At 36.5% G+C, this 15563-nt stretch overlaps 1 protein-coding gene across 1 annotated transcript; it reads right to left on the bottom strand.

Annotated features, from left to right (window-relative positions):
• Positions 1-6730: 6730 nt before the first annotated feature.
• Positions 6731-11624, bottom strand: LOC132639309 (amino acid transporter AVT1I-like). The gene is made up of 5 exons (XM_060355763.1): positions 11505-11624; positions 11049-11094; positions 10939-10998; positions 8172-8554; positions 6731-7249 (listed from the first exon to the last, which is right to left on the bottom strand). The coding sequence occupies exons 1-5, from the start codon at positions 11622-11624 to the stop codon at positions 6731-6733; spliced, it is 1128 nt and encodes a 375-aa protein (XP_060211746.1).
• Positions 11625-15563: the final 3939 nt, after the last annotated feature.

Genomic DNA, 15563 nt, shown 5'->3' with positions numbered 1-15563 from the left:
AAAAGACATTGTTGAATCTGTTCTTTACTCCAAAATTGCAAGAGAAATTTGGAAAAAGTTAGCAACAAGGTTTGGACAGTGTAATGATGCTCAACTTTATCAACTTCAAAAAGAACTTTCAGATGCAGTGCAAGGGAATTCAGATATTGCAGGTTATTTCACTAAGGTTAAGAAAATATGGGATGAGCTTGATGCTCTTATTACTTTTGATCATTGTTCTTGCAAATGTATTTGTGGTGGGAAGGTTAAGACTATCAAATCCCATCAGGATGGAAGACTGATTCAGTTCCTAATGGGACTGAACAGCAGTTATTCTAGTGTTAAGAGCACCATCCTGATGATGGATCCCTTACCCACTGTGGGATTTGCCTATTCTTTGCTTATTCAAGAAGAGAAACAAAGAGAGGTGCATATGGAAGCACACCCCTCTGAGGCTGCTTTTATGGTGTCAAATCAGAATTACAACAACAATGTTCAAAGGTTTGCTAACAACAATCAACAGAAATATGCAGGATCTGAAGCAAAGTACAAAGGGATTTTTCACAACCAAAATTCAAGAATGTTTTGCACACATTGCAAAATGACAAATCACAATGTTGGTAAATGCTACAGACTAATTGGTTTTCCACCTAATTTTAAGTTCACAATTTCAAAGAAAAACAAGTTTGCAGCTCATAGCAATGCAACACCAGTTGGTCAAGATCAGAACAATCACCTTGGAGGAGATCTTTCCTCTTTCGGGAAACAGATGACTCCTGAACAACATTCTCAATTGGTAAACCTTCTGCAGCAGTTCAAGTATGAGGAACCACAAGATGCAAATTTTGATGCCACTATTTCAGCTAACTGTGCTGGTATAATCACCTCTCATTTCAACCCCAGTTCTTTTTCTTGTTCTTCTCAAATTCATTCTAATTCTTGGATACTTGACACTGGTGCTTCAGAGCATATGACTTATGATTTCTCTTTATTATCTAATGTCAAATATTTATCTGCAGTTTTATATGTTAGTTTGCCAAATTCTCAAAAACTCAAAGTGACTCATAAAGGCAGTGTCACTGTCTTACCTAATCTGGTGTTACACAATGTTCTTTTTGTACCAGAATTTAAATTCAATCTTCTATCAATACATAAATTCACTTCTCAGTTTCATTGTATGTTAATATTCTTCTCCTTTGGTGCAATTTTTCAGGGCCCTTCCATGAAGAGCCCAGTGGTTCTTGGTGATGTCAAAGAGGGTCTCTACATTCTCAAATCTGCACCTATCAAGTCCAACTCAGTTTCTCCAGTTTCTGTTTCACCTAGCAGTCTATCAAATAAACTTAGTTGTAATTTTCCTTTTAATGTTCAAGTATTTTCAAATTCCATTCCTAGTTCAGTAAGTTCTAGTTCAGCTAGTACAAGTACTCTTCATGTAAGCCTTTGGCATCAAAGATTGGGGCATTTGCCTATATCTAATATGAAGAATATTTCCAATTTTCCCTTACATTCATCTATTCCTACTCTACCTTTTTCTTGTGATGTTTGTGCTAAAGCTAGACAATCTAAACTGCCTTTTCAAACTAGTACCATTTCTACAAAGGCAGTGTTTGATCTTATTCACGTGGACACTTGGGGACCTTATAAAGTCACTACTCATGATGGATTTAGATATTTTATAACCATTGTTGATGATTATAGTAGGGGCACATGGACATACTTGCTAAAAACTAAGAGCAATGCTTTTCATGTATTAAAACAGTTCTTATGTATGGTAGAAAGGCAATTTCAAACTAAAGTAAAAATTGTCAGATCTGATAATGCTAAAGAGCTTGGGTCTAGCTTAGCCAATTCTGATTTTTTATCCTCTCAAGGAATTTTACACCAAACTACATGTGTTGCAACACCACAACAAAATGGTGTTGTAGAAAGAAAACATAGACATCTTTTGGAAACTTGTAGAGCTTTACTTTTTCAATCACATCTTCCTTTATCTTATTGGGGGGAATGTCTTTTAACTTTTACTTATTTGATCAACAGATTTCCTTCAAGGATTCTCAATTTTAAAACACCATATGAGATCCTTTTTCATTCACCTCCCAATTACCAGTCTCTTAAAAGTTTTGGTTGTCTTTGCTATGCTAGCACTTTACCACATTTGAGGTCTAAACTTGATCCTAGGGCATCTAAATATGTGTTCATTGGATATCCTTTTCACCAAAAGGGATATAAACTGTTGGATCTCAAAACCAAGAAAGTTTTTATTTCCAGAGATGTCAAATTCTATGAGTCCAATTTCCCTTTTTCTTCACCTACCCCTATTCCTCCTATTTTTCCTCTCAACCCTCCTTCTATTACAGTTCATGAACTTAATTATCTTTCAGAACTTCTCCCAGATCCTATTCCATCTAATCCAGGTCCACTAGATACTACTCCTCCTCCTGATATTCCTCCTCCTCTCCCAATACCACCAGTATCACCTCCACTTCCAGAGTCTCCTTCTCCTGTTCCTGTTCCTGTTCCTGTTCCCACTAGACAATATTCTAGAGTTAAACATCCACCTATTCATTTGGCTGACTACATATGTAATGTTGTTTGTTTAAGTGATGTGACTAATACTTGTCTTGCAGCTCCTCTTACACCTAATGTATTATCTTTCTCTGCTTTGTGTCATTCAAACCAGTCCCTTTTAAACAATATTACCCTCATTCCTGAACCTACGTCTTTCTCCCAAGCATCATTACATCCTTGTTGGCAGAATGCAATGGCACAGGAATTTGCAGCTTTACAGGAAAATCAAACTTGGGATTTAGTCCGTCTCCCTCCTGGTCACAAAGCACTACCCTCAAAATGGGTCTACAAGGTAAAATACAAAGCAGATGGTTCACTTGAAAGATACAAGGCTCGTTTAGTTATTAGAGGTGACATTCAAAGACAAGGGATAGACTATACAGAAGCCTATTCACCAGTGGTCAAAATGACCACTGTAAGGTGTTTACTGGCTGTTGCTATCAAAAAGGGATGGGATCTTTTTCAGTTAGATGTAAATAATGCCTTTCTACATGGCACTTTACAGGAGGAATTCTATATGAGAATATCTTTTGGTTTACAGGTTTCAAATCCTAAACTTGTTTGCAAATTAAACAAGTCACTTTATAGGCTGAAGCAAGCTTCTCGTCAATGGTATGCAAGGCTCACTGCATCCCTTCAATTCAAAGGCTATTCTCATTCTTTAAACGATTACTCACTCTTTTTTAAGCACTCTCCTGGTGGTGTTTGCATTCTTGTCATCTACGTTGATGATATTTTAATGACAGGGAATGACTTAACTGAACTGGTTGTTCTAAAGGTGTTTCTTCATCAGGAGTTTAAGATCAAAGACCTGGGTCTTGCTCACTATTTTTTTGGATTGGAATTACTCAGAGAAAAGAAAGGTTTGATAGTGACTCACCGGAAATTTACCTTTGATCTCCTATCTGAATTTGATTGTCTCCACAAAAAGGCTGCTTCTTCTCCGATTGAACCATCTACAAAGCTCCAAGCTGATGTTGGTGAGCTTCTCTCAGATCCCACTGTATATCGTCATCTTGTTGGAAAGTTAAATTTTTTAACTCATACACGCCCCGATTTATCCTTTGTGATTCAACACCTCAGTCAATATATACAGTCACCACGAATGCCTCATCTCCAGGCTGCTATGCATTGTCTTCGGTATTTAATTGGAAACCCTGGTCTTGGTTTGTTGTTCTGGTATGCTTCTTCTTTTGACTTGCAAGCTTATTGCGATTCTGATTGGGGTTCATGCCCGGAGACACGTCGTTCAATCAGTGGATATTTCATCAGTTTTGGGGGTACTCCAATTTCATGGAAATCAAAGAAGCAACCTTTGATTTCCCTCTCATCTGCTGAAGCCGAGTACCGATCGATGCGCCGGGTAGTTGCTGAGATCACTTGGCTTGTTCGATTATTAACAGATCTTACTATTTCTCCTTCACTACCGGTACCTCTTCACCCTGACTCTCAAGCGGCGATTCATATAGCCCGGAATCCTGTCTTCCACGAACGTACCAAACATGTGGAGCTCGATTGTCACTTTGTTCGACAATAATTTCTTGCCGGACTTATCTCCTTACATTTTGTTCCTTCAATCTCCCAATTGGCCGATATTTTCACTAAACCGCTGCCTGCTCTCCCTCATCATCGATTACTTGGCAAGTTGGGGGTTTCTCCACACCCTTCCAACTTGAGGGGGGTGTTGGACATGGTCTGTGTTCATATCTATTGAAGAAGACAAGAAGTTCATCATCCTTGTGCATATCGAAGTCAACATCTGTTCCATTCTCTCACTGAGTTAATTTTACCACTATTGGGCCTTTGGTTCTGTACAGACAAAGATATAGAGAAAAAGGCCCAATTACTCTTGTTCAGCCCACATAAACAAATGTAGATATTTCCTCAGTTTTAGATTCATACACGTATATACATTCTAGCAGATTCCTATTTCTTGTACAAGGAATAAAAGTTAGTTATATGCCAGTAAATTGTATAGGACAGCTGGATTAGAATAGTACAACCTTATCTTCTTTTGTTTTGTATATATATTGGTATAGTGAACACAAAATGATATGCAGAAAATTTCTCCATATATTTCCTTGTTTTTCCTACAATTCTAGCGCAGGAAATTGTGAATGATATTAATTAATAGACCTAACTATGGTGGTAATGTAGTGCTTAAATTAGATATATCTAAAGCTTATAATAGAGTTTTTTGGTTTCATATTAAGAAAATTTGGCTTTGCTAATTCTTGGATTGATTTGATCAATAGATACATCTCTAATAATTGGTACACTGTGCTAGTAAATGGCAGCAGACATGGTTTCTTTAGATGACTCAGAAAGGGGGATCCTCTTTCTCCTAGTCTTTTTGTTCTTTCTGCTGAGTTACTTCCTAAAATGTTAAATGCACTAGAGTACTTGCTTTCAAAAGTTTTCCATGAATGATTCGGGCCCTCAAGTTAATCATCTTTCTCTTGCAAATGACACTATCATCTTCAGTAGTGGAAGAAAGGACACTTACAAATTATCCTCAAAACTTTGGCAACTTATGAAATAGTGTCAGGACTTGTTTGTTAAGATGAACACCCATAAACCTCCAATCTTGTTTGTCAAGATGAACTCTGAGGGATCCTGTGTTGGCAACTCAAGTGGAGAAGGTGGTTTGATCAGAGATTCCTTAGGTAACTGCATCATGGCTTTTATCCTACCTCTAGGATCTGGTACCAGTAACAATGTTGAGGCAATTGCATTTCTCTTTGGCGTCAAGTGGTGCATTGACAATGGGAATAATCTCATAATTATGAAACTGATTCTCTTTTCCTTCGGAACTGCATTTCTGGCAATTGGTCCAAACTTGGAGGATTAAGGAAACAGTTGAAATTAGTAAATTGTCTAATGTAATTATTAGGCATTGTTTTAGAGAAGCCAACAAAGTGGCTGATAAACTTGCTTCCATGAGCCATGGTGTTGACATAGTTAGAGCTTATACTAACCCAAATTCCATGCCTAGACAGATCAAGGGGCACCTAAACATTGATAGATGGCAGTTCTCTTCATTTAGAGTTAAAAAAGAGGAAGCTAGGGATGATCAAGGGGCTCTCGAAATCCGAAATGTATCACATAATTGGGACAGAGAGAGTATGTTTTATGGCAAAGTTGGGTGAACAAATAAAATAATAATTTTATATTTTATTATTTTTTTTGTGACCAAATAATAATTTATTTTGAACAAATAAAATAATTTATATGTCTTATGAAAAAGTTATATATGTTGAGTTTAAATTTCGTCCAATAGGAATATGACACATAATAAATAATAATTTAAAAAATAAATTATACCTGAGCATAAGACAAACCGAAGCCTTAAATGTCAATTTAAAAAGAAAGGGAGGAAAAATTTAAATAATTTTTTTTTAAAAAAAAACTATTAAAAATAAAATAAAAAAGAGGTCTATTACTTTTTAAGGCAAAAATGAGTCAAAATATGAGCGGAGGGGTACTTTTAGCAAAATAGGTTGATGAAAGATATATTTAGATCTTTTGAGATAGTCCAGGACATTTTTGGCCCTTTTCCGTATACTCTATATGGATATAACTAAAAATTATTATTATTTCAAATTTTTGTTCACCGTGGACATCGAAAACAGATAACTAAAGAGTTGTTTACATCTAACAAAATTTAAATATTAAAACTAAGGACTTGCTACAAGTAAGAAATTTTTGTTAGTATCAATATTTTTGTTTCCAATAGTATTAGGTCTAAAATAAAAATTACTAAATTCTAAAGTAAATTCAAAAGAAGGACTTATGAAGCAGAATTAATCATTTTTTTCAACATATCTTACAAATGACTTCAACTATAAAAATCAAGTCAAGATTTAGTCATGCAACTTAGTAAAATTTAATTTTGAAAAGATTGAAATGCGTGATTTCAGAACTTAGGAACTTGAATTTGTGCACACTATATATGAATTGTTTGGGAATATTTGGTTTGTAATGTCTATTGATATTTCTAGAAGGGAAAAAAAGGATCAAGTTGGACGGGTTGAGCGACAAGTCATTATTTGGCCCATCTAAAACAACCCTATTTTAGCCCAAATAAATTTTTGAGCATGGTTGCTGGCCAATGACCTATTTATTCATTCAATTCATTTTGATCCGTCCAAATTCAGCTCAAACGGCTCATCTGCCACCCCTAAACATGACTTATGATGCTTTTCAAAGAAATGTAAGTTCCAGATATGGCAACAGAAGAACCAAAAATTAATATCACCCCAATAAACATAATTTCTATATCAAAATTCCTTGATGAAGGCTTCTTGATCCTGAGGTAGCATAGGCATGGCAATAATATAGACACACTAACGCCCAAAAATGCGCCTATAAATGTCATGACATATCCGAAAAACGGAACGGCTAACGCCGCAATGATTGTGCTGATAACCAAAAATGTTCTGATGAAGTCGCTCACGATAAATCTACTCTTTCGAAAAGGTAATGTATCTTCAATGGCAGTCACAATTGGAGAGACGACGAGAGCATACTTGGTTAATGGATTGATCAATGTCGTGTATATCGCGATTTTCGAGCTAATTTTTCCAGTAGGGAGATTTAAGGTTATTTGTGACATCAAATTTTGCCCGTACATTAAGTACCCCATAGTTGCCATCGATCCATATGTGAAGGTGCTTACTATAAAGCACAAGAGCAGAACCTGTTAGAAAAAGAAGAATGAGTTAAGTTATATACTGCGTACAATGGAAAATTTATTTACAACTATTTAGTATAATATGGCATGTTATCGCAGAATATTTATCATTTATTATAAATTGCCAATGAAAGCATATTTAGGTACTTTTTGACACAAATTCATATTTAGTCATGTCTCAATATGAGTACCGATCACCGAATGAGAAGCCCCCCAAAAAATAAAAGCATACTCCCTCCATTTCAAATTTTCAATATAAATAAATTTCTGACACTTTTTTTATGGTCCAAAATGAATGAATTTTTCAAAATCCAAAAATATATTAATTATTTCTTTTCAAAATTACCCTTCTCTTTAATTAATCTTCCAAAAATTTAAATACTGCCTATTTCTTGTTTTAAAGAAAGTTTGGAAAGAAGCACAAGAATAATATTGACAAATTATCCTTGAACTAATGTCTTTAATTAACTTTCTTAAAGAGTGTGTCACACTCTAAATATTCATTTAGTTTGAAATGGAAGGAGTATTAATTAAATAGAGTTATCAATTCTTTCTTTCGTAAATGACTTAATTTTATAAATATTTTTATATTATCGGGGAAAAAAATTAAACTACTAGGAGTATAAGAAAAGAAGGGAAAATAAACTCTATGTCTATTTGGAGAAAATATTTATCCGAAGTGGCTCATATTGCTAATATGACTCGAAAGGGCCGTTTTATACAATCTTATACAAGGTTTATACATTGTCTACGGTAAGTGTATAATGTTGTATATCGTATTTATAAACACTGTTGCAAAAAAATAATGGCTATGGGGATGCAAATTAAAAATATGGCTATATGAATGTAATATTTTATGCCGGATTGCATATTATTGAAATTATCCAAAAAGAAAACGGATGGAGCACATGTTAAAAAAAAAAATTACCTTAGGAAATTGGCTCCTATCCTTCATGGAATTGCATATTGTTGGGAAAACAGCATGACCACAATAACAAAATGTGAACATACTTACTGCACCTATCAATCCACTCCATCTCCAAATATCACCTTTCTCTTCAAAACCAAAACCATCAACTGCACCAACCCAAAAAACTGCACAAACCAAAATAATAGAGGCCAAAACTCCTCCAACAGAAACATAAGCCAATAAACCTAAGTTCCTCAACCATGTTGTTGGCAATATTATAAGAGCAACTAAAATAACAAAAACTTCTCTTCCTACAATTTTCAAGCCTCCAACATGAATATTTGCATTTGGGAATAATTTTTGCAAATTGTCACCTTCTAATATGAGGAGTTCAACTGCAACTAAGTAGAGTCCGGAACCAAAATGCCCCCAAAAAAACCATTTTGAACCAAAATACTCCAACAAAAAAAATGTCACAAAAGTAGCTTTAGCGCAGTAATTTACTGCACTAAAGCAGTTCACGGAGACGGAGCCGTTAACTGCTTTAGCGCAGTATTTTACTGCGTTATAGAAGCAGTTAAAAAAAAATCTATAACGCAGTAAAATACTGCGTTATAGAAACAGTACCCAAAAAAAAAAAAAAATGGCCAACTTTATTTTTTGCAACACTTCGTGTTTTTTTCCATACTTTGACCAATGATTAGTCGTGTGTCAAGACTCCGAAACGTCAATATTTTATATAGAACCTGATATTCTTTTTTCTGCGTACAATAATGTAGGCTCAATACATCAAGGATACGTAAACGTTCGGATCGTCATTTTAGGGGTTGAAAAGGTGCTCGAAGTAAGTTTTATTTGTAAACTTTAGGTTTAAGTGTTCTATATACATAGACGTTCATTTTTGTTTGAAGGCTTGTTGTCATTAGCTTAAGGTTTTTTATTTTTAGGGTTTAGATTTATTGAAAATAAAGCCGTTGCCAAAAGGTTTTTAACTGCTTTAGCGCAGTAAAAGATTTTTTTTTTTGTTTGTATACCGCAGTAAAATAGCGAGCACTAAAAAAAAAAATTGGCAAACTTTTTTTTTGCAACACTTAGTGTGTTTTTTCATACTTTGACCAACGATTAGTCGTGTGTCAAGGCTCCGAAACGTCAATATTTTATATAGAACCTGATATTTTTTTCTGCGTACAATAATGTAGGCTCAATACATCAAGGATACGTATACGTTCGGATCGTCATTTAGGGGTTAAAAAGGTGCCCGAAGTAAGTTTTGTTTGAAAAAACTTAGTGTTTGACTGTAAGGTTATTTTAGTCAACTTTATATGTCGAGAAAATTAGTCAGCTTTATTTTCAAAAATTAAAACCGCAGAAGTGAAATTGACATTCACAGCTACATTATCCCGGAATTTTTACGTTGAAATTTATTGCGTATCATCATCTTATAAATAAATAAAACTGAAAATTTCAGGCCAATTTGGGGGAAAATTGAAATTGAATGGGATAAAAGGTGTTTTTTTTTAAAATCGGCTCGGCCAAACCGCCTTGCAGCAGTTTGTCCGCATAGATCTCGAAAAAATACGCAAGTTAAAAAAAGAAAGCGTAAAACGGACGTCCGAGCACAAAGTTATGACCATCTAAAGTTTGACCACTTTACAACTAGTTTTTCTCCCTATATTTTTTAGAATTATATTTATATTCAAAATAAAGTTATGTCGTGATTAAAAAATAACTCGCTTAAATCAAAACCTTAAAAAATAAAACACTTAAACCTTAAACAAAACTTACTTTGGGTACCTTTTCAACCCCTAAAACGACGATCCGAACGTTTACGTATCCTTGATGTATTGAGCCTACATTATAGTACGCAGAAAAAAATATCAGGTTCTATATAAAATATTGACGTTTTGGAGTCTTGACACACGACTAATCGTTGGTTAAAGTATGAAAAAAACACTAAGTGCTGCAAAGAAAAGATTTATTAAAATAAGATGTCGTGATCTTTTTATGGAAAAAAACACTAAGTGGTTCCTTAAGTGTATTATTTTTTAATGTGTAACTTTCTTTCGAATATGTTGCAAAAAAAAAAAATCGCGCAAATCGGACGTCCGAGCACAAAAAACCGCGTATATTCGAAATAAAGGTACGCTTTAAAAAATAACATACTTAAATTTAAACCCTAAAAATAAAAAACTTTAAGCTAACGACAACAAGTCTTCAAACAAAAATTGGACATCTATGTATATAGAACACTTAAACCTAAAGTTTACAAACAAAACTTACTTCGGGCACCTTTTCAACCCCTAAAATGACGATCCGAACCTTTACGTATCATTGATGTATTGAGCTTACATTATTGTACGTAGAAAAAAATATCAGGTTCTATATAAAATATTGTCGTTTCGGAGTCTTGACACACGACTAATCATTGGTCAAAGTATGGAAAAAAACACTAAGTGTGCAAAAAATAAAGTTGGCCAATTTATTTATTTTTTGTACTGTTTCTATAACGCAGTATTTTACTGCGTTATAGAAAAAAAAAATTAACTGCTTCTATAACGCAGTAAAATACTGCGCTAAAGCAGTTAACGGCTCCGTCTCCGTGAACTGCTTTAGCACAGTAAATTACTGCGCTAAAGGTACTTTTGTCACTTTGTTTTTGTTGGGGTATTTTGGTTCCACATGATTTTTTTTGGGGCATTTTGGTTCCGGACTCCAACTAAGTATAGCTCAAGGTACAAGAAAATTGATATTATGACTCTCTCTTTGTACCCAAAACCAAATTCACCAATGTCAGGATATGTCTTGATTGATGGTGAGGCATTCATACATTTTTGTAAAAGGAAACCTGTATAGCAACATATAATTGCTATCATGAAAAGAATCATTAAACATAACCATCCTCCTTGTGAAAGTGCATAGGGTACTGATATAATTCCAATACCTATATGAAAGAAAGAAAAAAGGGGGAAATATTTTCACAGTTACGTCACTTATAAGGTAATTACAAATAAATCTATATAATAAGTATGTAACTAGCTGATATAAATAGTAAGTAATTAACTTGTTATACTATATTAAACTATACTAATAACATAAACCTGATAAAAATAGTAAGTAACTTGCTATAATGCATTAAACTACACTGATAATGCAAATAGTATTTGCACCATAAGTGTATATAACTAAATTAGAGGCAGAGAAGGTACACATGTTATTGACATGTTTTGAACAAAAGTGAAGCCAAAAGAAAATATTGATAGTAAACCAAATTTCAAATATGCAAGACAAAAAATTTAAGTGATTATGAATTATTGGATGTGTCTTGAAAAAAACAAATAATGAGATATTTACCTGATAATGCATTAATGCCATTGAAGCATGTTCCAAAGAAAGAGGTTCCTCCTTTACTAGCTCCAGCGTTTGTGGGATCTGATTTTGACTCTCAATTCTCTCCACACTATGGGATTCCATATTTTCTGAGTGCCCCAAACATCCAAATGTGCTACTTTAAATATTGGGTTTTGGCCGATTTGTCTAGAAAAAAATACAGTCAAACATTTCTATAATGGCAGCGTTTGTGTGAAAATTTCATGACTGCTATAGTGAGGTGTTGTTATGTATATATAAAGGTATTTGATGTTTAAATCTCATTTAGCTGTTATAAACAAAAGTATGCAAACAATTTATTTTAGTACTTTCTATGTTATAAACGAAAACAATATATACTCGTTAATTTTAAAATCTCAATTGATTTTCATTTCTCATTAATTAAAAATTGAAAGGACTAATAAATTATCAATAAATCCATAACTAATTGTACCATATCGATAAAATTAAAATCTAAGGAACATATGCATTTAAAATTAATTGAGAATTTAAATATTTCAAGTTTGATTAAGAATTCTAAAATTGTAAGTTGTTTTGTAAATTCTGGGATAAGTTATCCCAGGATTAGTTATTCCACCCTCTAGGTGGGATAAAAAAATACTCTAATCCCGGGATAACTAATCACAGGATTAGTTATCTCGAGTTTTTTTTCCAACCAAACATGGGATAAGGCGGTACTAATTTTTATCCCAGGACTATTTTTCTCTATCCATCATACCAAATGAGCCCTTAGTGATAATATAACGCTTGAATTGACGAAGAATTTTGTCCAAACTTTCAGCAAAAGGAAATTTAGTAGCTTTCCGTTGAAGATTATCTAAGCTTAACAATTGACTCTTTTACTATGATGATTACCATAAATATTTGTCCATACACTTGTAGTTACATTTTTTGCTAACTTTAGACTTTTGAATAGTTTATTAGTTCATACTCATTTTCGTGGCTTTGCTTAGTGATGGTAGACTAGGGTCATGTTCTCGTTCAGGGACGGGGGCGAGGGTTAGGAGGGGTAAGTGGGTTAAAGGAGCGTCTAGGTTGAGAGTAGGATCTTGGAACATTGGAACGTTAACGAGGAAGTCCATAGAGCTAGTTAAGATTCTTCAGAAGAGGAAGATTAATATAGCTTGTATCCAAGAGACCAAATGGGTAGGTCCTAAAGCTAAGGAGGTAGACGGGTATAAGCTGTGGTTCTCTGGTAGGTCGAAGTATAGAAATGGGGTGGGCATTTTAGTAGATAGTGAATTAAGGGATCAGGTGGTAGAGGTTAGGAGAGTCACTGATAGGATGATGTCGATTAAGGTGGTCGTTGAAGGACTCACTTTGAACATTATTAGTGTATATGCGCCGCAAGCGGGCTTAGGCGACGAGGAGAAGAGGCGCTTTTGGGAGGATTTGGACGAATTAGTGGGAGGCATACCGCCTACTGAGAAGCTATTCGTGGGAGGTGATTTCAATGGACACATCGGACCTATTTCGGGAGGTTATGATGATGTGCATGGAGGTTTTGGCTTCGGGGACAAGAATGGAGGAGGAGTCTCACTTTTGGATATTGCAAGAGCTTTTGGGTTGGTGATAGCCAATTCGAGTTTCCCAAAGAAGGAGGAACACTTGGTAACCTTCCATAGTTCTGTGGCTAAGACTCAAATAGACTTTTTACTCCTTAGGAAGGATGATAAAGGTCTGTGCAAGGATTGTAAGGTCATTCCGAGCGAATATCATACAACCCGACATAAGCTCTTGGTGATGGATTTAGCGATCAAGATGACGAGGAAGAAGAGGGTCGTGGAGGACCAACCAAGGATCAGATGGGGGAATTTGACCACTATTAGTGCCCTGGAGATGGGAGAGAAATTGAAGGATATGGGGGCCTGGGATAGTAGTGGGGATGCGACCAGTATGTGGGATAAGACGGCTAGTTGCATTAGGGTGGTAGCAAGGGAAGTGTTGGGGGTCTTGACAGGTAGTCGTGGTCAGCATCGAGGGGACTGGTGGTGGAATGGAGAAGTTCAAGGGAAGGTGGAAGCAAAGAAGGTGGCGTATGCGAAGTTGATAGAAAGCAAGGATGAGGTGGAGAAGTGGACGAATACAGAACTTTATAAGATGGCGAGGAAGGAGGCGAAGTTGGCGGTTTCGACGGCAAAAACGGCAGCTTTTGAACGCATGTATGCTGAACTAGAAGAGAAAGGAGGGGACCAGAAATTGTTCAGGCTAGCCAAGGCGAGGGAGAGAAAGGCACGTGATGTGGATCAAGTAAAATGCATCAAGGACGAGCATGGCAAAGTATTGCTAGAGGAGACTGTCATTAGACGGAGATGGCAGTCATACTTCTCCAAACTCTTGAATGAAGAAGGGGACAGAGACATTGTGTTGGGTGATTTAGAACATACAGGAAGGCGTCGCGACTTTGGCTATTGCAGGAGTATTAAGGTTGACGAGGTTAAGGGTGCTGTTCGTAGGATGCGCAGGGGAAGAGCGACCGGACCTGATGAGATTCCGGGGGAATTCTGGAAGAGCGCGGGCCCGGCAGGTTTGGACTGGCTGACTAGGTTGTTTAATGTCATCTTTAAGACGGCATTGATGCCCGAAGAATGGAGGGCGAGTGTAATGATCCCTGTATACAAGAATAAAGGAGATATCCAGAGTTGCAACAACTATAGAGGTATCAAGCTGCTAAGCCATACTATGAAAGTGTGGGAAAGGGTGGTGGAGATGAGGGTGAGGAGAGGTGTGTCTATTTCAGAAAACCAGTTCGGATTCATGCCGGGACGTTCAACTACAGAAGCCATCCATCTTATGAGAAGGTTGGTGGAGCAGTATAGGGAGAGGAAGAGGGACTTACAGATGGTATTCATCGACCTAGAAAAGGCTTATGACAAAGTTCCAAGACAGATCCTATAGAAATGCTTGGAGGCTAAAAGTGTACCTGTGGCGTACATTAAGGTGATCAAGGACATGTATGAGGGAGCCAAAACCAGGGTAAGGACAGTAGGAGGAGACTCAGAGAACTTTCCAGTTGTGATGGGGTTGCATCAAGGATCAGCTCTTAGTCCGTTTTTATTTGCCTTGGTGATGGATGGATTGACACGGCAAATTCAAGGTGAGGTGCCATGGTGTATGCTTTTCGCGGACGACATAGTCCTGATTGACGAGACTCGTAGCGGAGTTAACGCTAAGCTGGAGTGTTGGAGACATACTCTAGAGTCTAAAGGGTTTACGCTGAATAGGACCAAGACAGAGTACTTGGAGTGTAAGTTCAGTGAAGCACCTCAGGAGGCTGACTTGGAAGTAAGGCTTGGTACCCAGGTCATCCAGAAGAAAAGTAGTTTCAAGTACCTTGGGTCTATTGTGCAAGGTAGCGGGGAGATTGACGATGATGTCACACATCGTATTGGGGCAGGGTGGATGAAATGGAGGCTTGCTTTCGGAGTGATATGTGACAAGAAGGTGCCACCAAAACTTAAGGGCAAGTTCTACAAAGTGGTGGTTAGACCGACTATGTTGTATGGGGCGGAGTGTTGGCCAGTTAAGATCTCTCACGTTCAAAAGATGAAAGTTGCCGAGATGAGAATGTTGAGATGGATGTGTGACCACACCAGGAGTGACAGGATTAGGAAGGAGGATATTCGGGATAAGGTGGGGGTGGCCTCGGTGGAAGACAAGATGCGAGAAGCGAGATTGAGATGGTTTGGGCATGTGAAGAGGAGAGATACAGATGCCCCAGTGCGGAGGTGTGAGAGGTTGGCCATGGATGGTTTCAGACGAGGTAAGGGTAGGCCGAAGAAGTATTGGGGAGAGGTAATTAGACACGACATGGCGCAATTACAGCTTACCGAGGACATGACCATAGATAGGAGGGTTTGGAGGACCCAAATTAGGGTAGAAGGCTAGTAGATAGTCTCGTTATCCGTTCTTATTAGTAGTCGCATTATTGCAATATAATTTTTTGTGCTCCGATTTCTGCTATTATCTGTTATTTCCTGTGCTCTGATTATCATGTGTTATCTGTGTCGCTTGCATTATTTC

This window comes from Lycium barbarum, chromosome 5, assembly GCF_019175385.1.
Source record: "Lycium barbarum isolate Lr01 chromosome 5, ASM1917538v2, whole genome shotgun sequence".
NCBI classification, from domain to species: Eukaryota; Viridiplantae; Streptophyta; class Magnoliopsida; order Solanales; family Solanaceae; genus Lycium; species Lycium barbarum.
Note: the sequence above shows the minus strand (reverse complement) of the source record. Positions and strands in the feature narration are given on the sequence as shown.

Bases quoted from the DNA above. Each gene is read 5' to 3' on its own strand.
- LOC132639309 (XM_060355763.1), bottom strand. From the start codon at position 11,624: ATGGAATCCCATAGTGTGGAGAGAATTGAGAGTCAAAATCAGATCCCA. The intron at 10,999-11,048 runs GTTATGTTTAAT...GTTGCTATACAG, and splicing joins GCACTTTCACAAGGAGGATG to GTTTCCTTTTACAAAAATGT. The intron at 8,555-10,938 runs GTGAATTTGGTT...GACTCTACTTAG, and splicing joins CAAGACATATCCTGACATTG to TTGCAGTTGAACTCCTCATA.